Here is a 24,361-nt window from a genome sequence, read left to right on the forward strand (position 1 = left end):
AAGTTATCATCACTTTTTCATAACACAGCCTGCAATCTATACTCTCCAAAATATTTTTCTGTGATTGTGGCACAGAACAAGTAAAATTGTCTCTAATGACATACTGAACCATAAATCAGACGGATGTATTTACCCCCAAGCTCTAGCAAAGACTAAAGCTCTTTGACCAATGGGTTTGGTATAAGATTATACAAGGACCTAGTCACTGTAAACAGATAATCCTACATGCAGCTGCATTAAGATGGCGGGCCTGTTTGATGAACCCTTAAATTACAGTAAATACCTACTACCCATAATATTAGTAGTGCTTTGGGAAATAAAGGAAATATTGGGCTGTTCTAAGTGTGGGATGAAGCCTGCAGTGAAGACAGAGAAGACAATAATGGCAAGAAATAAGGAGGCAACTGTGGCCATCAGAAATTTACTAGAACCATATTACAGAGAAAGAAGTGATCATGAAAATGTAAGTGTCCTCAAAACAAATCCTCAGAAATCTGGGAAAGGCACTAAACTTCCCATGGGCAAAGTTTGTGTGTAAATGTCAAGGAAGGAGAAAGACAAGAGGCCAAAGATTAGTAGATGCATCTGTTATCCTCTCTCAAAACACAATTTAGGACATGCAATGTTAAGATAAGGGACCAAGTATGTTCTTAGCTCTATGGCTCAAACAACAAGGTAAGGAACTAATAAAATCCCTGACCATATGGCATATATGCAAAGAGTGTTTTTAAAAGTAGCCAGCTGCAGTGGCTCACACCTGCAATCCTTTTTGGAGGCCAAGACGGGCGGATCACTTGAGGTCAGGAGTTTGAGACCAGTGTGGCCAACACGGCAAAACACCATCTCTACTAAAAATACAAAAAAGTTAGCCAGGTGTGGTACCACCCGCCTGTAAGCCCAGCTACTCAGGAAGCTGAGGCATGAGAATCACTTGAACTGGGGAGGAGAATGTTGTGGTGAGCGGAGATTGTGCCACTGCACTCTAGCCTGGGTGACAGAGCAAGACTCTGCCTCAAGCAAACAAACAAAAAAAAAGTAAACTAACTTATATATAGGGCCTGAAAATTAATTCTCACTCAAAATTACAATTTATTCATCACGGGAATGAGATTAAAACAAATAATTTACTAACTCTCTTTGCATCCACAAAGAGTACTTGATACATACTTTATACACAATGAACTGTACCTATTTGCTTCCAGGTCTATCCCTTCTATTAGACAGAATCCATCTGTACATGGAGAAAAAAATAATCCACTCTCAGTCCAAAAGTGTGCCAATATAATTTACTAGGACCCACAGACATTTTTAACTTTAATTTATCCTTTTATTTGTACCTATCTAGACCTGATTGTAAATACGTTCTCTCCTACATACTAGTAAATTAAACACTTTGAAAAAATTTGAAGAGGAGTGATCTTATTGTTTACTATTCCTGCACAGTGAGCAAGGTAACATTTTTCTTTTGCATTTAAAATATTTGGATATAATCCTTCCAAAGTTACAATGAACTGTCAAAGGGAGGTCAACTACACTTCAGTAGGCCACGTTTCCAGACCTGCTCAGACTGCCAGATAGCACTTCACTAACTGACCTATAGTCAATTCAAACAAGATGTGGTTGTTAAATTCCTAGAGAAGGACTAAAAGATGAGGTATTATTTAATAGAGATGATAATTACCACATAGTTTTAATAAAAACTCCTGATATCACATATTGGTTGATAGTGTTCCAAGGGCCAAAAGGTCAACTAAGGAATTATCTACATTTAATACAGATAGATGGCTTAGGATAGTATCATAGTTTCTGTGTGAAAGAATTCAATAGGAAAGATGCTAGGAACACAAGCTCTGGATCTACTTACTGGCTGTATAACCAGAGGTGAATCACTTAACCTCTCCGTGGTGATGTTTCTTCATCTGTTAAATTTGCCTCTTAGGTTATCATAACAGTTTAGCACATTTAGCTCTCAACACCTCTTACCACTCATATTAATAAAATTAATATGCCAAATTAATCTATGTGTTCACTCCCAGTCTCTCACTTGAGTCCCACATATCCTATCCTCTACAGCTGCATTTCTCGCACTAGTATCTGAAGATCTTGGGGATCTTCAAGTTTCCCACAATTTTTTTTTTAATTTTGTAATTTCATTTTGGTAAAAATTTTATAAAGCCCTTATAAGCAAATGTATCCAAATCATTTCAGTGGCCTTCATAAGTGAACTGATATTAGATTATGTGCTATGCTAGCAGAAGTGTATGAAGCTATGGAACCCATAGTCCTGACACTCGATTGGAAGGCTGAATGAGGGGAATCCAGGCTTCCAGTAGGAGATGAAACATCATCTGGCATGCTGAAAGACAGGCTGGAACTGCTAGGAAGAGAAATTCTTTAGAGAAGTAATATTTTAGATAGAGGCAGCAGCTTGTGCAAGGCCCAAGAGGAAAAGGGGGAAAGAGAAAGAGGGTGGGAGGGAGAAAGAAGAAAAACGGTGGGGGACAGAAAAAAAATTGCAGGTCAGTGGCAAGAGATTGGTGGACTGGAGACTGGCATGGCAGGGATATTGAGGCAAGTCTTGTTTGACATGCTGAGTTTGCCCTTAATCTTACGGGCCATGGGGAGCAACTAAAGGTGGCTGTACAGAGAAGTAATGTAAGAAAGATCATTTTGTCTGCATCTGGAGAGTAGGTGAGGTTGCAAGTAAAGCATTCAGGAGTCTATTGCAATAGTCTAGGTAAGAAATAATGTGATTTAAATGAAGGTTATGGCTGTATAGCTAAGGAGAGGAGACTACCAAATGTGTCACTGAAGCTAAAGGAAAATTAACATTCAAGGATGAAGTAGTCAACAGTATTCTATACTATAGAGAGATCCAGGAAAATAAGGACCAAAAAAGGGCCCATTACTTCAAGAAAAAGAGGTTATAGTGACATTGGTGGGAACAGTTTTAGTGATAACAGTTTAGCAGAAGCCAGATTAGCAGTGTCTTGATATGTCATCTGTACAAATTGAGAATTCAAGAAAGTTGTTGAAAGAATAAATACACTTTGATTCTATTTGTCTGCTCTAATCCAGTCACACTAGACTTAAGCTCTTTGAGGTTACTCCAAATCAAACTGCATTCAAACCATAATCATCCAAGAATCATCCCACCATTAAAGAGGGCAGAGTCAGAAGAAGCAACAGCTACAATTATGAGCTAGGAGGGGAAAAATCAGACTTACTTCAGCGATGTACTTATTACAAAGTTAAAGAGTTTCATTTCTGCTTCCAGTCTCCCCCTCAAACGTAATCCTTCCCCAATTTATCCTTCACACGGCAGTCAAAGGGATCTCTCTAACACATATCCTCCCTAAAAATTTCTTCAAAAACTCCCCATCTTCTAAAAGATAAATAATAATAGGCCGGGCGCGGTGGCTCAAGCCTGTAATCCCAGCACTTTGGGAGGCCGAGACGGGCGGATCACGAGGTCAGGAGATCGAGACCATCCTGGCTAACAAGGTGAAACCCCGTCTCTACTAAATAATACAAAAAACTAGCCGGGCGAAGTGGCGGGCGCCTGTGGTCCCAGCTACTCGGGAGGCTGAGGCAGGAGAATGGCGTGAACCCGGGAGGCGGAGCTTGCAGTGAGCTGAGATCCGGCCACCGCACTCCAGCCTGGGCGACAGAGCCAGACTCAGTCTCAAAAAAAAAATAATAATAATAATAATAATAATAATAATAATAAAAACTCAGCCCTGAAAGTGACATACAAAGCACTTCATGATCTGGCCTCTGCCTGTATTTGCTCCAAACACACTCAGCCGCATGTGGTTTCCTAAATGCAAAATACACTCACCTGCTTTCTTGAGTTGTTTGCTTTTCTGTATTTGCCCATGGCACCTTGGACGTGGCTCTAATAAACACTTTATCATGCTTTATAGCAATTGTTTACTTACTTGTCTTTACCTCCACTGTTCAACCTAGTTCTTAACTCATAATAAGCACTCAATACATTTTCCTGGGGGTTTGGGGGGGTATGTTTGTTTTTGGGGTTTTTTGTCAAATGAATGTTTCTTACTCCTCTATGTAGGCAGCATTTGAAAATCTGTTTGTTTAACCCTAAAGAGCTAAGAATATGTACCAAAATGTTTTCAAGCATCCCCATGAGGTAACAGATTTAAAAGTGTGACTCTTACTCGTAGTAAATACTGAATTTTTTTCTACAAAAATACTGTTTTGTGAGGCAGAATCTGAATGTCACATACAGACAATCTAGTTCTGAAAACACCTCTTTTTTGTACAGACAGTTGTACTTTATTAAAAACAGAATCAAAGCAAAGGCCAGACGAGGTGGCTCACACCTATAATCCCAGTACTTTGGGAGGTCTAGATAGGAGAATCGCTTGAAGCTAGGAGTTCAAGACCACCCTAGGAAACACAGCAGGACTCTGTCTCTACAAAAAAAAGAAAAAGAAAAAGAAAACTTAATTAGCCAGGCATGGTGGCACGTGCTTGTAGTCCTAGCACTTGGGAGGCTGAGGCAGGAAGATCGCTGAGCTCAGAAGCTCAAGCCTGCATTGAGCTATGATTATGCCACTGCATTCCAGCCTGAGTGACAGAGTGAGACTCCTGTCTTTAAAAAATAAGGCAAAAGAGGGTCAAACGTAAAGGACATACAGATAAGTGTCAATTATACATTAGTAACTAGACAAATCCATATAAAAATACGTGGAATTTTGAAAACTGCTCACGAAGAAAGCAGCTGCTCTAGCTTGAGCACCAGTGCTTTTCAGGGGAAAACTGGCTCTGCATAATGGAAAATCTGAATGCTAATAAACACAGAAGATATCCTCCATTTCCTCTACTAACCTGAGTTCTCTCAGAAAAGACAGCAGTATTATGAAATCCATTCAGTAGCCATACAAAAATAAATACCATAGCTAAAATATACCAAGTACATATTTTGTGCGAGAACTGTGCTATGTATTTTTCACACATTACTTACAACATCTGTCTGATCTTAATTACTAGTATTATCCCTATTTATAGATTCAAAAAGTGAGGATTAAAGGGTTGAATAATTTGCCCAATCAAGCTGATGTCAGCAGGGCAATTTATAATTAGTACTATGAGCATAACACCAACAAGCTTTTCAAGAGTCTAGAAAAAGATAATTTAGGTTTCCAAAATATGAAAAGTACAAAATCAAAATTAATGTTTACCTAAATATCTATAAAACATGCCACTATATTAACTAACTATCATCCAACCCTTAAGTATGGACTGTGTTGGATGTGGACTATAGTATATTTCAGTATATATCAATATGATTTAGGGTGGGGCCTTAAAAAATAAAAATGCCCAAACTTCACAAATATCACTGAGACCCATTACAAAACGGCACAAGATATGAACTGATATACAGGTGGCAAATAAGCATATGGAGAGGTGTTTGACATCATTAACCTTTAGGGAAACACAATTAAAACCATGATGATGCTGATTCAAACATCAGAGAAAAAAATTTAAAAATAAAAAATAAATATTAAAAACATGATTAGCTATTAATACATACCTATTACAACAGCTAAAATAAGAAATAATTACACCACCAAATGCTGGCAAGGATGTAGAAAAACTGAACCTCTCACACATTGCTGGTAAGAATGTAAAATTGTACAGCTACTACGAAAAACAGTTTAGCAGTTTCTTATAAAACTAAACATGCACTTACATGTAACCTAGTAATCACATTCTTGGATGTCTATCCCAGAGAAACAAAAATGTATGGTCATATAAAAACATGTACATAAATGTTCATAAAAACTTTATTGGTAACAGCAAAATACTGAAAAGATTCCAAATGTCCCTCAATGGGTGAATGGTTGAACAAACTCTGGTACATCTATGCAATGAACTACTACTCAACAATAAAAAGGAATGCACAATTATTGAATTGATAAATATATAAATTCATTAATTCATTAATACAATCTGAATGGCCCTCAGGGCATTATGTTTAGTGAAAACAGGCAACCTTAAAAGATTACATGCTGTATAATTCCATTTATATGACTTTATTATTATTATTATTATTATTTTGATTGACCAATCATTGTATACGTTTATGGGGTACAATGTGATGTTTTGATATATGTATACACAATGTGGATGATTAAGCCAAACTAATTAACACATCCATCACCTCACTTATCTATCATTTTTTATGGTGAGATATTTGAAATTTACTTCCTTAGTTATTTTGAAATATATAATACATTATTATTTATTACGGATACCCTGCTATGAGATAAATCTCAAAACCTATTCCTCCTGTGTATCTAAAACTTTGTAACTTTTGAGAAACTCCCCATTCCCTTCCTCCAATCCCCCTCCAGCCTCTGGTAACCATCCTCTCTACTGTAAGTGCAATTTCTGTGGCAATGAAAGCAAAACAGACAAATGGGACAGCCTCAAACTAAAAAGCTTCTGCACAGCAAAAGAAACAATTAACAAAGTGAAGAAACAACCCACAAAATGGGAGAAAATATTTGCAAAGAATACTTCTGAAAAAGAGTTAATAGCCAAAATATATAAAGAACTTAAAGAACTCAACAGTAAGAAAACAACCCCATTAAAAATCATGCAAAGGACCTGAACAGACATTTCTCAGAAGACATACAAATGACCAACAAGTACATGAAAAAAATGCTCAGCACCACTAATCATTAGGGAGGCACAAATGGAAACCACAATGAGATATCATTTCACACCTGTTGGAATGGCTTTTGTCATGCTGAAACAGAACAAGTGTTGGTGAGGATGCAGAGAAAAGAGAACTCCTGCACACTGTTGGGAACGTATGTTAACAGAGGAAAACACCATGGAGGTTCCTCAACAAGCCAAAAATAAAACTGCCATATGATCCGTTGATTCTACTTCTAGGTATCCAAAGCAACTGAAATCAGTATGTCAAAGGGTATCAGTAGTGGCATGTTCACTGCAGCATTATTGATTACGTCTTTTTAGAATTATATTCCATCCTAAAAACGATAAAACGGTAGAGATGGAAAACAGGGAGGGAGGCAGATGGGTGGATATAAACACAAAGGTGGCAGCAAGAGGGGGTTCTTTATTTTTTTTGAGATGGAGTCTTGCTCTGTTGCCCAGGCTAGAGTGCAATGGTGCAATCTCAGCTCATTGCAACCTCCACCTCCTGGGTTCAAGCAATTCTCCTGCCTCAGCCTCCAGATTAGCTGGGATTACAGGCACCTGCCACTGCACCCAGCTAATTTTTGTATTTTTAAAAGAGTCGCTTCATATCCTTTGCCCACTTTTTGATGGGGTTGTTTGTTTTTTTCTTGTAAATTTGTTTGAGTTCTTTGTAGGTTCTGGATATTAGCCCTTTGTCAGATGAGTAGATTGCAAAAATGTTCTCCCATTCTGTAGGTTGCCTGTTCACTCTGATGGTTGCTTCTTTTGCTGTGCAGAAGCTCTTTAGTTTAATGAGATCCCATTTGTCAATTTTGGCTTTTGCTGCCGTTGCTTTTGGTGTTTTAGACATGAAGTCTTTGCCCATGCCTATGTCCTGAATGGTACTACCTAGGTTTTCCTCTAGGATTTTTATGGTATTAGGTCTAACATTTAAGTCTCTAATCCATCTTGAATTAATTTTCGTATAAGGAGTAAGGAAAGGATCCAGTTTCAGCTTTCTACTTATGGCTAGCCAATTTTCCCAGCACCATTTATTAAATAGGGAATCCTTTCCCCATTTCTTGTTTCTCTCAGGTTTGTCAAAGATCAGATGGCTGTAGATGTGTGGTATTATTTCTGAGGACTCTGTTCTGTTCCATTGGTCTATATCTCTGTTTTGGTACCAGTACCATGCTGTTTTGGTTACTGTAGCCTTGTAGTATAGTTTGAAGTCAGGTAGCGTGATGCCTCCAGCTTTGTTCTTTTGACTTAGGATTGTCTTGGAGATGTGGGCTCTTTTTTGGTTCCATATGAACTTTAAAGTAGTTTTTTCCAATTCTGTGAAGAAACTCATTGGTAGCTTGATGGGTATGGCATTGAATCTATAAATTACCTTGGGCAGTATGGCCATTTTCACGATATTGATTCTTCCTATCCATGAGCATGGTATGTTCTTCCATTTGTTTGTGTCCTCTTTTATTTCACTGAGCAGTGGAACAGACATTTCTCAAAAGAAGACATTCATACAGCCAACAGACACATGAAAAAATGCTCATCATCACTGGCCATCAGAGAAATGCAAATCAAAACCACAATGAGATACCATCTCACACCAGTTAGAATGGCAATCATTAAAAAGTCAGGAAACAACAGGTGCTGGAGAGGATGTGGAGAAATAGGAACACTTTTACACTGTTGGTGGGACTGTAAACTAGTTCAACCATTATGGAAAACAGTATGGCGATTCCTCAAGGATCTAGAACTAGATGTACCATATGACCCAGCCATCCCATTACTGGGTATATACCCAAAGGATTATAAATTATGCTGCTATAAAGACACATGCACACGTATGTTTATTGCAGCACTATTCACAATAGCAAAGACTTGGAATCAACCCAAATGTCCATCAGTGACAGATTGGATTAAGAAAATGTGGCACATATACACCATGGAATACTATGCAGCCATAAAAAAGGATGAGTTTGTGTCCTTTGTAGGGACATGGATGCAGCTGGAAACCATCATTCTTAGCAAACTATCACAAGAACAGAAAACCAAACACCGCATGTTCTCACTCATAGGTGGGAACTGAACAATGAGATCACTTGGACTCGGGAAGGGGAACATCACACACCAGAGCCTATCATGGGGAGGGGGGAGGGGGGAGGGATTGCATTGGGAGTTATACCTGATGTAAATGACGAGTTGATGGGTGCAGCACACCAACATGGCACAAGCATACATATGTAACAAACCCGCACGTTATGCACATGTACCCTACAACTTAAAGTATAATAATAAATTAAAAATAAATAAATAAAATAAAAAAAAATAAAAGAGTCGGGGTTTCATCATCTTGGCCAGGCTGGTCTTGAACTCCTGACCTCATGATCCACCCACCTCGACCTCTCAAAGTACTGGGATTACAGGCGTGAGCCACCACGCCCGGACAGCATGAGGGAGTTCTTTTATGATAATGGAATAGTTCTGTATCTAGATTGTGGTGGTGGTCGCATGACTCTATGCATTAAATAAAACTACAAAGAACTACACACACATATACACACATTCACATAAATGCAAGTTTAAAAATGGTTAAAACTGAATAAAGTCTGTAGTCTAGATAACAGTAATGTAACAGTATCAATTTTTGGTTTTGACATTGGGTAAACACGGACATAAAAATGGCAACAACACACACTGGGGACTACTAAGGTGGAAGGAAAAGAAGGCGCAAGGGTTGAAAAAGTAACTATTGGGTACTACGCTCATTACCTGGGTGACAAGATCAATCATACTCCAAACTTCAGCATTGTGAATATACCATGTAATGAGTGTACAAGTACTCCCTGAATCTAAAATAAATTATTTTTTTAAATCTGCTTTTGATGTATATACTATAGCTATATACAAAGCACCACTGTGCTATTTTTGTCTTTTCTATCGTTATTTCAAAATAAAAAGTTTAAATAAAAAATGGCCTTGGTTATGATAACCTGAATTTTGAACCCAGGTCTGCCTAACTCTAAACTTCTGCTACTGCCCTGTGTACTATAATGCTTGCAAAATCTGTTTTATTAAAACATACTAAACATGCATAATTTCCTAGAGAGAAGAATATAATACACAAGAAGTCCATCCTGGGTCACATTTAAAGAGGTTAAGGCAGTTCAAAACACACATTATTAGAAAGAAGTTTAAAATATGAAATCATTTCATTCATAGCAACTAAGACCAGGTGTTCCAATGTACTAATATGGTCATGAAAAGAGCACTTCAGAAGTCTAACAGGAGGTGACGGGGTTGCTTTGGCATAGTGACTAGGGGTACTGTTTTTCACTCCCCTTCCAGTAGAGGCAGTTCTATAGTTTCCTGCCATGTTGCCTTGTTCACTTGAAAAGTTAACAGCTGTTCCACTCCTTCCACACTAGGCAAACAAACTGCACGGTAGAAAGCTGTAAATAGAGCCATTACAGTGTATATTCACTTGGCATCCCTTTTTCATCTACCTGGGATCTTCCTGATGAGACTATCCTTGTGAGATGCAAAACATGGCCAAATTACAATCATCACAGCCAGAGAGGTGAGTCAAAATTACCAAATCATTTTGGGAGTAAGCAAAAGTTGCTGCCTGTCTTCATATAAATTCATCATATCCTTATATATTATGCAGCAGCTATGAAAAGTTATACATTTAGGAAAGAGCAAGATAATATTTAAAAGAACAAAATAGTGATGACGTAGTTAATGATGTTCTTCTGTTTTGCACCATTTTATTTTATTTCAATAATTACTCCCAAAATATTTTTATTAATTGATCAGATAAAACAAAAAACAGAGCCAATTGGTTCACTGTGTCAAGTTTCCAAGGCTGAATGTCCCATTAGTCAGAGATCTACAAATTCAATTCCATATATTAAATAATTCAATTTAACAAATACACAGTATTAAATATGTTTAAGAAGGAGATGACATTGCTTTAGGAGTTGACACAAAAAGAGAAAATGGTACTAATGTGTGCCTTCCATGGGAAGATAGCAAAACCAAGAAAAGACCATTATTACTCTTATTAAGTGTGTGCTAACAAGGCAAAATCAATGTTATCTTAACAACAAGAAGGAGAAAACCTGTGAGAGTGATCTTCAAGTATTTAAAAAGGAAGTAGATATGATCAATTGTACTTCCTCAGGACAGAACTAGGAGTAATGGTTAGAAATTACAAGAACATACAGGAAGGCTGACAGTGTATTTATATATATATGTACATATATACATACATTTTTTAAAATTTAAAAGATATGTGTGTATAAATATATATTTTTATGTGTCTATATGTATTGATGTATATGCCCTAAATTCTATAAATAAATGAGCTTTAACTTTTTTTTTTTTTTGAGATGGAGTCTCACTCTGTCGCCAGGCTGGAGTGCAGTGGCATGATCTCGACTCACTGCAACCTCTGCCTCCCGGGTTCAAGCAATTCTCCTGCCTCAGCCTCCCGAGTAGCTGGGACTTACAGGCATACACCACCATGCCGGGCTAATTTTTGAATTTTTGGTAGAGATGGGGTTTCATCATGTTGCCAGGATGGTCTCGATTTCTTGACCTCATGATCCACCTGCCTTGGCCTCCCAAAATACTGGGATTACAGGCGTGAGCCACTGTACCCGGCAGAGCTTTAATTTTTAAAAATTTAAAAGATCATGTGTATATAGATACATATGTGTGTATATATAAAAGATCATATGTGTGTGTATATATACATAAAAGATATATGTATATATGTATATATATCTTTTATGTATATATACACATACATATATATCTTTTATGTATATATACACACACGATCTTTTATATATATACACACATATATGATCTTTTAAATGTTTTAAAATTAAAGTTCATATATTTATAGAATTTAGGGCATATACATTAAATTACTATCTATAGTGATATCTTATTTAAACTACTGGAGAGGACTTCCTGAGACCCTTTCTAAGGGCCTGTCTTCCCCCAGAGGCCCCACGGGACAGAGAAAGCATCTTGATACCCAGGACCACAAATGAACAATCCACAGATACTACATATAAGGGAGACCTGTATCCTATGAGGTAACCTGAGGGTGAAAGAGTGAGTCATATTGGGTGGCGATTAAATGACCCAGCCTCCTCTCTCAAGAAGACTTTACATTTTAGACAGGCAGCAGAAGCAGCAAAGGAGAAAGGAAGTGCAGAAGCATCAGAAGAAGAAAAGGAGAAAACTGAGCCTTGATTACGGCAAAGCAGCTATGGTACAAAGCAACTGACATCCAATCCCTTTTTTTTTTTTTTTTTTTGAGACAGGGTCTCAATCTGTCACCCAAGCTGGAGTGCAGTGGTATGATCTCAGCTCACTGCAACCTCCACCTCCCAGGTTCAAGCGATTCTCCTGCCTCAGCTTCCCGAGTAGCTGGGACTACAGGCGCTCGCCATCATACCTGGCTAATTTTTGTATTTTTTGGTAGAGATGGGATTCACCATGTTGGCCAGGCTGGTCTTAAATTCCTGACTTCAAGTGATCTACCCACTTCGACCTCCCCAAGTGCTGGGATTACAGGCATGAGTCACTGTGCCCCGCTGTAACTGATACCCAATTCTAAGGGAACAACAAGCAGACCAGTATTCTGAACTTTCTGCTCAGTTGCCAGAACTGTACAATATCCTTGAACAATGTTTCAGTTCTCCATTAGACCCTTCTGTTTGCCTGCCAATGCATTTTCCTACTATCCTGTGTGAATTTATTATCACCACAGGGAACCTGGAGATAACACTGAACTTCACCTGAACTCTGTACTCTTGGAAAGAGTCACAGTCAAGAAATTACCCCTATCCTTTTGTGTTCTGGGAACAGGCTTACTAGATAAAACTAACAGATGACCATCTTGCAGCCAAATGACAAGGCCAGAAACGGACTTTCCAAATTCCCATTCTCTGTCTCACACATGATTAACCAAACTCTTTGTCCCCATTTGCCATTCTGGTTGGTCAATGCCCACCAACGACCCGACCAAACTTTAGTCAGGCTCCTCTCCTTCCTTGAAACCCCTGAACTTTGGTCCACCCTGAAGCAATCGAAGGTGAGCCACCCCTCCTTAACGGCCATTCCCCAGAACCAGCTGACCTCAGGGAAAAACATCCCCGTTAACACAATATTCTGCCTCCCGCTATTGGAATAATCCTCCTCCTTTTATTGTAATAGTCTATTTAGATAAAGCCTCTCCTAACCTAAGTCCAGATTTGTTTTTAATTGACACTTGCAACCTTCAAACAGCCTAACTTTACAAAACACAAATTAAAACCATTAAATATCCTCTCATTTACAATATTTTTATAGAATCACAGCTATTACATCTTTTTTGATATATAGCCACATAATGAAATATAACATCTGTTAAATTTTTCCCAATGCTGAAATAGGAAAATTAACTAGACAATTAATTATTAAAAATAATTAAAATATGCTGGTTAAAATTAAGCATTTCATGATGAAAATGAAAAGTGGAACCCAAACAACTTAAGTTTTGAAATCACTGAAATAATTTCTTTATATTTTCACTTTTGTCTTACACAGTTCAATCATTGCCTGACAACCTATTCAAAAGAAGAAAAAAAGCTTGATGAGCTTGTATTTATGTTGGCCAACTATTAATTCAAGCTATGAAAGTAACAATAATATATATACTTGCTAAAGTTCTTTCTGAAGAACTTTCTGCAACAATCTGTCACTTTTCCAGTGGTCCAGTATCCTAATCTCAACCTAGCACCTTTCACTGTAGAGGGTGCTGTAGATGCACATTAATTGCAGAACATACAAAAACATAGATCTCCAATGTGTTTAATCAAGAAGAGAAATAGAATAGACATTTATACTTCAGAAAGCATTTTTTTCTAAAATACTTACATTCTTAATTATAAAAAATATTTTGAAATAATACTTATATAACACATCACAGAAAAATCACCTACTCACCAGCATTGACTATAGCATCTACCTCTAGCAATGTGATGTCACCTCTATAGAGAGAAACTTTTTCAGTCAAACTTTTCTTCACCTGGGATGTTTCCTGAGTATTTTCTTCTGTAATAGAAAATGGAGACATATCAATAATAATATTATTAATTTTAATCAAGATGATTTTTTACTCAAGACTACTACAAGACCCAATATGTGTCATGCTCTACTACAAAAAACAAGTGGAAATAAGAGCGTAAGTACAAGGGGTGTGGATTATTCTCTATTTTGTAATTTTCAAAACAAACACACTATCACATACAAAATGGACATACAATAAAATTTTAGTATGTTATATTGGTCAACAAGAAATTCAATACTTATGGGTAATTTTATTAAAATATCCATTCTAAAATAAAATTGCGTACCATTACATTCACAAGGAGGTAAGAAAAAGATGTTTCAATCTTTAATGTTAGGTAAGAAGAACTTACCTAAAAGGCATCCTTGATAAGAATATATATATATATCTGAGCAAAAAAAATTTAGGTTCAGCTCTTTGCTACTTCTTTTTTTTTTTTTTTTTTTGGAGAAGGAATCTCACTCTATCACCCAGGCTAGAGTGCTACAGTGGCGTGATCTCGGCTCACTGCAACTCCTGTCTCCCGGGTTCAATAGATTCTCCTGCCTCAGCCCCGCCCACCTCTCCCCCACTACCCAAGTAGCTGGAATTACAGGCATGAGCCACCATGCCATGCCCATCTAATTTTTGTATTTTTAGTAGAGACGGGGTTTCGCAATGTTGGCCAGGCTGGTTTTGAACTTCCAACCTCAAGTGATCTGCCCATCTCGGCCTCCCAAAGTGCTGGTATTAAAGGCATGAGCCACCATGTCTGGCCAGCTCTTTGGTACTTCTAGGTAACAAACTATTACTCCAGATAGGAAATTTCAAGGAGAATATTTGAATTTGTTAAACTGCTGCTTTCTTATCAAATTGTATTTTACCTTTTGCTCTAGAGGGCGCTACTAGATTTTAAAAAGAACGCTTTACCCCAACACAAGAGCCAGCAGGCAGGTATATTTAAAACAAGCCAAAAACATTACATTCTGAAATCTGATTTTTTAAAAATGATTTAGAGCAAGACTATAAACTTGAATTTCCATTTATTTTTAACAAATAGTAATAAGATAAATTAAACCTAGTAAACAAAGCTGTGCAAAATAAATGTTATAAAATATTTTAAATTGCTATTCATAAAAAGGTTTTTAATATACTTATAGGAAAGCTGATCTGTATTTTTGAATTTATTTATATTAAAGTATGATATGTGTAAATCTTTCATGCAAGGAGATACTGCTATTCACTCACTGAGATACTCTGATTTTTAAAAGTATTTATGATATGTGTAAATTTTTAAGGCGAGGAGATACCGCTATTCACTCATTGAGATACTCTCATAAGCATGCAATTTTGAGACATCTGGGGGATTAGAGGTGATAGGTTATGAGTCACCTAAATTGTCTTTGGACCACAATAGTCCCCCCACCAAAAAGAAAATTTGGCCAAGACTAGAAAATAACCTGTGACCATAAAAATGATCCTTTCTCTGTCTATAAAGCATTCCCTTCTTAGCAACCACTTCTCTCCCAGAAGTATTCTAATCAAAATACTCAACTGGTTGTAGTAATAATGAGAAAGAGAATAATGTGGGCAACTTGTATGTTAATGAAGTAGAGAAAAGCTTTATGAAACCTCAAAATATAAAATACTTATACTTGAGTTGACCTCTCAGGGACTCCTACAGTACTATTTATCTCTGCCAGATAGTGGGTCAGAGCAGACTTTACTACCAGAATGACTCTGTTAAAATCCTAATTCTGCCAATAAACAGCTGGGTGAGTTTGAATAAGTTATTTCCTCCATGCATCAGTTTGTAAACTACTGGCTCCTTCACAGTTAACATGAGTTCATGACACTTAAAATGTTTGCCTCATAGTAAGTGATCAACAAACACAATCTTTTCTTTTTTTTTTTTTTGAGACGGAGTTTCATTCTTGTTGCCCAGGCTGGAGTGCAATGGCGTGGTCTCAGTTCACTGCAACCTCCATCTCCCAGGTTCAAGCGATTCTCGTGCCTCAGCCTCCCAAGTAACTGGGATTAGAGGCACCCGCCACCACGTCCAGCTATTTTTAGCAGAGATGGGGTTTCACCATGTTGGCCAGGCTGGTCTTGAACTCCTGACTTCAGGTGATCCACCCACCTCAGCCTCCCAAAGTGCTGGGATTACAGGCGCGAGCCACCGCGCCTGGCCAACACTACCTTTTTTTTTTTTTTAAACAAAAGTGACAAATATTATTTCAGCATCCATGGACCACAATAGTAAGATATTTTTTCAAAATATTTTATTTTAAATAAAATATCAATCTATTTATTATTCCTTATCAGTGAAAGAGACTATATTTTGTTTGTGCTCTTATCAAATTGTCAACACCTGACCCAATGACAAAGACTCTGAGCCACAAGTCCTTCAGTTCCACATCCAACTAGTTTCTATTGTGATTAACCAAATTATAAACTCTTGATTCTCCATTAATGATTATTAAATGACAATAAACATTTGGTGGCTTTGTCAGAGAAAAATGCATATTTAGACTATTGTGAACCTAGAAATTATAAAGATTCATCACTGAAGATGTTTCAGAACTCTATCAGGCATTAAATTGACAGACTTATAAATGAATGCAGAAAGGCCATTTCAACTTGGGAGACAGAGTAAATAGATTTCCTAATTATTCTTTAACTGGTTTTAGCTCTAAAAAGTATTATTTCATTTTCTCATGAAGCATTATGTAAGTAACATCACATTTGTAGTGATAGAATTTTTAAACATATGAGACAAGTCATGTGTTTCTTTCTCAAAAGTAATTATAAAAGAAAGGTATGGGAGGGCTAGGCACAGTGGCTCACGCCTGTAATCCCAACACTTTCAGAGGCTGAGGCGGGCAGATCACAAGGTCAGGAGATCAAGACCATCCTGGCTAACACTGTGAAAATCTGTCTCTACTAAAAAAAAAAAAAAAAAAGAGCCAGGCATGGTGGCACGTGCCTGTAGTCCTAGCTACTTGGGAGGTTGAGGCAGGAGAATCACTGGAACCTGGGAGGTGGAGGTTGCAGTGAGCCGAGATCGTGCCACTGCACTCCAGCCTGGGCGACAGATGGAGACTATGTCTCAAAAAAAAAAAAGAAAGGTATGGGAAAACAATGACGTTTAAACCATTTTTATACCACCGTTCAGTTTTTTAAAAAGAAACTCTAATCTGTCATCTGCAATTTTTTTAAATGGAATATTTTGAGACTGAAGTGAAAGTTCAACCAATTCAACGTAATGAATAAACATACTGCTGTGACATGTCACTCAAGTAAGTTACTCAAAATAGTCTTTACTTGAATGTCAGCATTATGAGGGAATATTTTAATTGTCTCTCATTTTAAAAACTAACATGAGACTCTTCTTTCCTCAACAGTCAGATTATACTTACGGCCCAATTCCTCACATAGTATGCGAAAAAGGTATGTACATACTTAAAGGCTACAGCTTGATAGGACTAATAATTAGCAGTATTTCCTTCAACAATAAATCAAAACCTAATGGGAGTATTTTTTGACCACCAACTATTCTTTGCAAATACAATATAAATTACCACTTAGAGGCCACCTCTTTTATTTGCATACCAATGTGTTGCCTTCCTCTTCACACACAAAGCTCAATGTATCTTTTTCCGTACCCTAGGTTTTCAGTAATAAATAGGACAAAAAGTTGTCAAGTATATCTCCCTCATGGACATTCTCTACGTACACAAAGCACCAACTCAGGCTTTGTGCATCACTGACAATTGCAAGTTGAAATATCTGTCAGTGTAAACACGTGACAGTAATTGCTCTTCCATATTGTATACTTTTGATAATGTCAAAGAAAACCGGAACTGGAAGTGATTAAAGCAGTAAAAACAGATTTTATTCAGTAACTATTACAGTAAAGGAAAGAGACCTCAGTGTAGAACTGGGATCAATTCCAAATACAGCAATAACAAGCAGGGATTTATAGCCAAGGAGCAGGATGGAGGTAAGTGGATGGAAAATAACTAAGAGGAAACATAGGGGGATTCTGGTTATAGGGCCTTAACAGTATTCTTGCTGAAGGCAAGCCAGGGTGATCACATATTGCCTGGTGAGGGATGAGCAATTTGACCAAGTATCAAGGGTGATCTGATATCAAGGGTAAGACATTTTCTCTTAACTAACTTAGCAAGATTCTTGCTGAAACTGGGCTATGCAAGTATTGCAAGAATGGGGCCTAGACACAAAAAAGACTTAGAGAAACCTGACTAAACTTTGCTTAAGAAGACAGTGTTAACTGTCCCCTTCTGGGAAAAAGACAATTTTAGTTGTCAGTGATGCCAAGTGAGGAAGGTGGGGAGAAATTAAAAATGTTAGTTTGGAGACTTGTAGTAGGCTATCAGAGGAAACAAGAAGAATTGAGAAAATGTATAAGATGGCAGGATCCAATAAGCCAGGTACCAGGCCAGTTTCCCAAGAGGACTTTGTAAGCATTGACTCCATAAAGTCTTTGTGCCTTAAAAGTGTCTGGACGTATCTGATTCAATGCATCATTCTCAAATATGACATCCCAGTCAAAGCCTTGGTTATAAACTGATTTTTCCAAGTATGTCCTGTTACAAGGAAGACGGAATCTTACTGAACTTATCCAAATAATCGTAATGCCATTGACAATTAGAATACTCAATAAGTGTTTCTGAATTCTGGAGGCATCAGGTTGGAAGAAAATATGTTTCATCTCTTTTTACAAAAGCATAACCTACTAAATTGTCATGAGTTACAGAAAGCATGAGAAAACAGGAAAAAAAAATGCTCCTTAAATAAGACATTAAAGAATGAGAAATATTCCAAAACAATAACCATAAAAATTATCTTATTTATTAGTTTATTCTGCCCCACGTAATTGAATCTTCTGCTTTATCCCGGGTTAGCAGTTTTATGAGTCAGCTTCTCTAGTAGCTGCGGAAATCCATACTCATTCCAGTGGTATGGTCTACAAGTATCTAAGCAATGCCATTCGAAGGCTACACCCCAGAGTTCCTGGCATGGTCCTTTCCATAGGTCTCTAAGACAATCAGTTGTGTTGAAAATGAAGCATTCTGGCTTATAAGCTGATTACAGGAGCTTTCAGGAAGAATCAGAGTAAAAGAAAAACCATCTGTGGATAATAAAAGACTTAAAATGTCTATGGTTAAACTCTGTTCATTATAAAAATGATAAAACTGATGAGGGAATTAGGTTATTTTGTGGCACACAATATTTAAATATTTAAATAATAGTTGGCATTATGATGATAACAGTATATACAAGGACATATGATGGACAATGAGGGTATTGGCAAATGTCTATGAAATTCACATAATTTCTGGAATGTTTTTATTATTAATATTTACCCATACAAATATAACCTAGAAAAGCTTAAGCATCACTTTTTACTTGACAATGCTTCCCACATACTTTAGTGTGTCAAACAAACAATATTTTTACTAGGTGAAAGAACAAATCCTTTGACGTTTTCCAGGGGACCTATGGGAAATCTCAAGGTCAGTCCAAGATTAATAATTCATTTAGGGCTGGGCACGCTGGCTCACGCCTGTAATCCCAGCACTTTGGGAAGCCGAGGCGGGTGGATCACCTGAGGTTAAGACCAGCCTGGCCAACATTCTAGAATAAATAGAATTTATTGTATTCTATAAATAGAATACAATAAATTAATTTAGAATCTGATTTTGGAAAACTGTCAAAAATGTCAAAAGATTTGAATGCTGATTAAACAGGATCATAGATCACTATGAAACAATACTTAAGTTCTCTTAAAAGGAGATGACATAGAAAACACAAAGCACAATAAATTATTTTGATAAGGCACAGAATTTTTGTTTCCTAGGCAGATTACTTGAAAGGCAAAGAGGCAGCCGGACATGATGGCTCGTGCCTGTAATCCCAGCACTTTGGGAAGCCAAGGCGGGCAGATCACCTGAGGTCGGAAGTTCAAGATAAGCCTGACCAACATGGAGAAACTCCATCTCTACTAAAAATACAAAATTAGGCGGGCGTGGTGACACATGCCTGTAATCCCAGCTACTCGGGAGGCTGAGGCATGAGAATCACTTGAACCCAGGAGGCGGAGGATGCAGTGAGCCGAGATCGCGCCATTGCACTCCAGCCTGGGAAACAAAAGTGAAACTCCATCTCAAAAAAGAAAAAAAAGGAAAGAAAAACCTTTCACAATCTGTTATTAAGAACAGACCAATATTCCAAGAAAACTTTGCTTTAACAGAAATAAAACCAAGTTCTAGTTTTATATCAGCACACTATTGGGCTCATGTTATTTAAAAAAAAAAAAAACAAAAAACTTTACATAGAAATCAATTTAATCTTAGCCAGCTTGAAAACATAAAGAATTCCTTTTCTGCAAACCTACAGCTTTCTATATCCATTCAGATTTCGTCCTACATTTTTCCTCTTTCTCATTCTGGAATAACCAGTAATCTCATTTTAAGACAAAATTACACTCTTTTTCCCTTATCTACAGCAAAAAAGTCCTTCATTCCTCACATACTTTGCATACAGAGTTGTTTCTCCTCACGTTTATTACTTTTAAGTTTAACTTACATGTATTAAATGTAATTTGAATGACCAATACACTTTTACAAAGAAAACTTAAGAAGTAGACAGCTATAAACTGTGTCACATGCTAGCATTCTATAGCATACTAGCAGGTTTTATGAATATATCATCTTACAATTTCTAGAGATATCTGTTTCTTTATAGCGTAATCTTTCAAAAGAACATTTTATTAATGGGCCCAATTATTTCTAGTTTCTTTATGCCATGTGAAAATAAAAAGCCAAAGTATATAAACTCAAACTTAGGTTTAGTATTAGTATTTTAGTCATTTATATTTCTTAGAAATTATGTGGATTTTAATGAATATCTATTAATGTAATATAAGTCTAAGGTTGCAAATTACTAAAAATATTTTAAAAACAATTTCCAGGCAGACATACTATAACATTAAACAAAGCTAGCCAACATCTCAAGTTATTTTCCTGTTAACGATTTCTACAACATATGTATATATTAGGCAAGTATTATAAAAGCAAAAACCTAAAAAGTTAAATATATGGATTTTTGTTTTACTGTTATGCTTGATATACAAGAAGTCATAGCTATAAAGCAATTTAATTTTAGTGAATGTTTACTTGTACACTGGTTCTTAGGTGAAATTTATAATTTTTATAATATTAAATATCTAGTAGACATAAGTTTATCTGATCAGCAAACCCAAGTAGAATAAAAACATGCCCATATTATACTTAATGCTGACAAGTCATTAAGACAAACCCATTTTTATTAAACCAATAATATTAAATTAATCTTATTTACTGAAGACTTAGCAAAGTCATAGGAACTTTTTATTTGGGTAGAAGGTGAGGGGGCAAGGTCTCACTCTGTCACCCAAGCTGGAGTGCAATGGTGAAATCTCAGCTCACTGCAACCTCCAACTCCTGGGCTCAAGCGATCCTCCCACCTCAGCTTCCTGAGTAGCGGGGACTACAGACATGCGCTACCAAGCCAAGCTGATTTTTGTATTTTTTATGCGTGTGTGTGTGTTTGGGGTTTGTTTTTTGGTTTTTTTTTTTTTTTTTTGGTAGAGATGGGTTTCACCATGTTGCCCAGGCTGATCTTGAACTCCTGAGTTCAAGCGATCCCCCTGCTTTGGCCTCCCAAAGTGCTGGGATTACAGGTATGATCTACCACATCCAGCCCATATGAACTTTAAAACACATTTGGGTTAGTTTCCACATTTCTGGGAGTTTTTGGAGTATTTAACTTATATAAGAGCTCATTAATCTGTAAGATAATTTGAATAGTTCTTCTTTATGAGATTTTATGAATTATGTTGGTAATACTATCCTTACGTAGAAAAATATCACATATATATAACAAACATACATATGTAAACATATACAAACATATGTGCATACAGCCGCAAACAGATCTTACAGCTTTTATTCTAAAATTTTAGCAATTAATCAGGTAAACAAAGTAATATAGTTTTATCTTTCGTCTACATTTTTGTCAAAATTGTATTTTTGATAAATGGAACAAATTAGGTTACCTGTTCTATATGAGGGTTAATGTTTTTTAGTAATATTTATAGAGAAGATTTTTAAGATTTTCTCATGTAATCTTATGGAGGCTGTCGACTAAATTTTAGGCAGTAACTGAGGTGACATCAAACAGCTGTAAGGATGTCTCGAAAGCCCATCTGACTGCATAAAATATTCAGTGTTTCTAATTAGCATTTTTTTCCTTTTCAGCCTCAGGTGGTTGCTTTTGGGGATCCTTGAGACCCTTGAAAACCCTCAATGAGGGACAATGTGCTCAAAGTTCAAGTGCCTATAGGGAGTTGAAAGCTGAAGTAAGGAAGAAAAAGTCTGGCAGATATGGACAGAAGGATGATGAAAGAGGTAAGGGTTTTTAGGGAGACATCAAAGATTCAAGAGAATGGAAGGTGAAGTCCAAGATGGCAAGGGCAAGAAGGAGGAGCAGAAGCAATGGGAAGGGAGAGGTCTTAGAGGAGCCAGTTTGGAAAGATCTTAAGTTTCCTAGAGAAGCCAATGAAATTCTAAATTATCTTTAGTCAAACAATAAATAAACAGAGTTAGTGGAGCACATACAGTAGTCCCTCCTATCCACAGGGAATATGTTCCAAGACCCCTCATGGATGCCCGAAACCACAGATAGTACCAAATCCAGCTGCTGTCAGTCAGAACACATTTCTATTAATGTCTCACACTCAAAAATGTAGTGTTTTTTCCATTGTAACTAGGCATTTGTCATTCACAGTGGCTGTAATTTTGCAGTCTGAGATGCGACAGCAAAGCTAACACAAATTTCTTTTTCCTTCTTCACAATTTCACGCATAGAATTTGTTCTTACATTAAATACCAACATACAATTTCTTTGAAGTACAGAACTTTCACCTTTTTACTTAAAAGAAGCACTTTATGGCTTCTCTTTGGCATATCTAAATTGCCACCATCACTATTCTTGTGCTTTGGGGCCATTATTTTGTAAAATAAAGGTAACTTGAACACAGGCAGTGCAATACACAGACAGTGAATCTGATAACTGAGACGACTACAAAGAGACTTAATGGTTGTGTAGCATCTACCATTTGGATACACTTAAAAAGTGATGATTCACTTCCCAGGCAGGATAGAGTAGATGGCACAAGAGTTCATAAAGCTACTCAGAATGGCACAAAATTTAAAGCTTACAAATTAATTTCTGGAATTTTCTACCTAATATTTTCAGACTACAGTTGACTACTGGTAATTGAAACTGCAGAAAGCAAAACTAAGGATAAGGGAGACTACTGTAGTCAGCAGAGCCTTGAGAACAGGGTTTCAGTCAACTAAGAAGTTCCCATGAGAGAAACATGTTCAAATAGAACAGGGACACCTCACAGAGTGCCAGGAAAAACCATTTCCATCTCAGGATTCTGGAAGTGAATACCCACTTGGAACCAAGAGCCATGAAGAAAGACTTCCAGCCCAGTAGTACCTTTCAAAAGCAATCATAGGTCTCTAACCCAACATCAGCCAGTAAATTCAGAATCTTAACTATGAATATCTGTTCCTACTACGCTTCAGTGAACTGTCATCTAGGGCAATGGCTTAGGAGTCAGACTCATCAACTGATCCCAGATCAATCAGTCAGGAGTTAAGACAAAGGTTTCAAAGGTATACAACTGGGTCCTAGATGAGAGATCCAGGAATCCAATAATAAATCTAATCCTACCCTATCACAGGACCATTAACTGTTAAAGGATCTAGAGCTGGACAGCAGTTAAAGCAGTAAAAACATTATTCAGGGACTATTACAATAGGAGAAAAGAGACTTCAGTATCAAACTGAGCTCAGTTTCAAATATAGCAGGAACAAGTGGGAATTTATAGCCAAGGGGCAGGATGGGATCAATGGATGGAAAATTACCAAGAGGAAACATTAGGGATAAGATGGGATTCTTGCTGAAGGTAGGCCAGTATGATCATATGTTGCCTGGAGAATGGTGGGGGATGACGAATTTGATCAGATACCAAAGTGTTAGATATTTGATAGGAGATTCTCTCTAAACTGACTCAGCAAGATTCTTGCTCAAACTGGACAACGAAGGACAAGGACAGGGTCTAGACAAGAAAAGGGCTTAGAGGGACCTAACTAAAGTTTGGTTAAAGAGACAGTCTTTGTCAATATCATATGCCATCCAAAAAGTCATATTTGGGGAAAAAGTATGTCCCTTCTACTTCCTCCTCTGAGGATAATATTTATTATTAACTTTGCAGTGGTTTTATAATTGTTTATAATAGATTACATTTATAATTGTTTATAATACACGTTAGAGAAAACATGAAAAACTTTTGATATGAGCTCACTCCAAGAAATTAGTGGGTGTCCTGTATAGCTTAAGTATCACGGTCATCTCTACCTTTCACTGTCTTTGAGCTATTTTAAAACTCTGTAAGCTGCAGAAAATAGATAATAATGTGAATTATTG

The 24,361-nt window shown here is 37.0% G+C and overlaps 1 protein-coding gene across 3 annotated transcripts in view; it reads right to left on the reverse strand.

Moving 5' to 3' along the window:
* The window catches only part of MACROD2 (mono-ADP ribosylhydrolase 2), a 2,100,238-nt gene that overhangs the window by 2,000,824 nt on the left and 75,053 nt on the right, over positions 1 to 24,361 (reverse strand). For all 3 annotated transcript variants that reach the window (XM_021921837.2, XM_003905088.5, XM_009216566.4), the window contains exon 3: positions 13,693 to 13,800. In XM_021921837.2, coding sequence (XP_021777529.2) covers positions 13,693 to 13,800 — 108 coding nt within the window. The remainder of the gene's footprint in view (positions 1 to 13,692; positions 13,801 to 24,361) is intronic.

The sequence above is a fragment of the Papio anubis genome, chromosome 16, assembly GCF_008728515.1.
Source record: "Papio anubis isolate 15944 chromosome 16, Panubis1.0, whole genome shotgun sequence".
Taxonomy (NCBI): domain Eukaryota; kingdom Metazoa; phylum Chordata; class Mammalia; order Primates; family Cercopithecidae; genus Papio; species Papio anubis.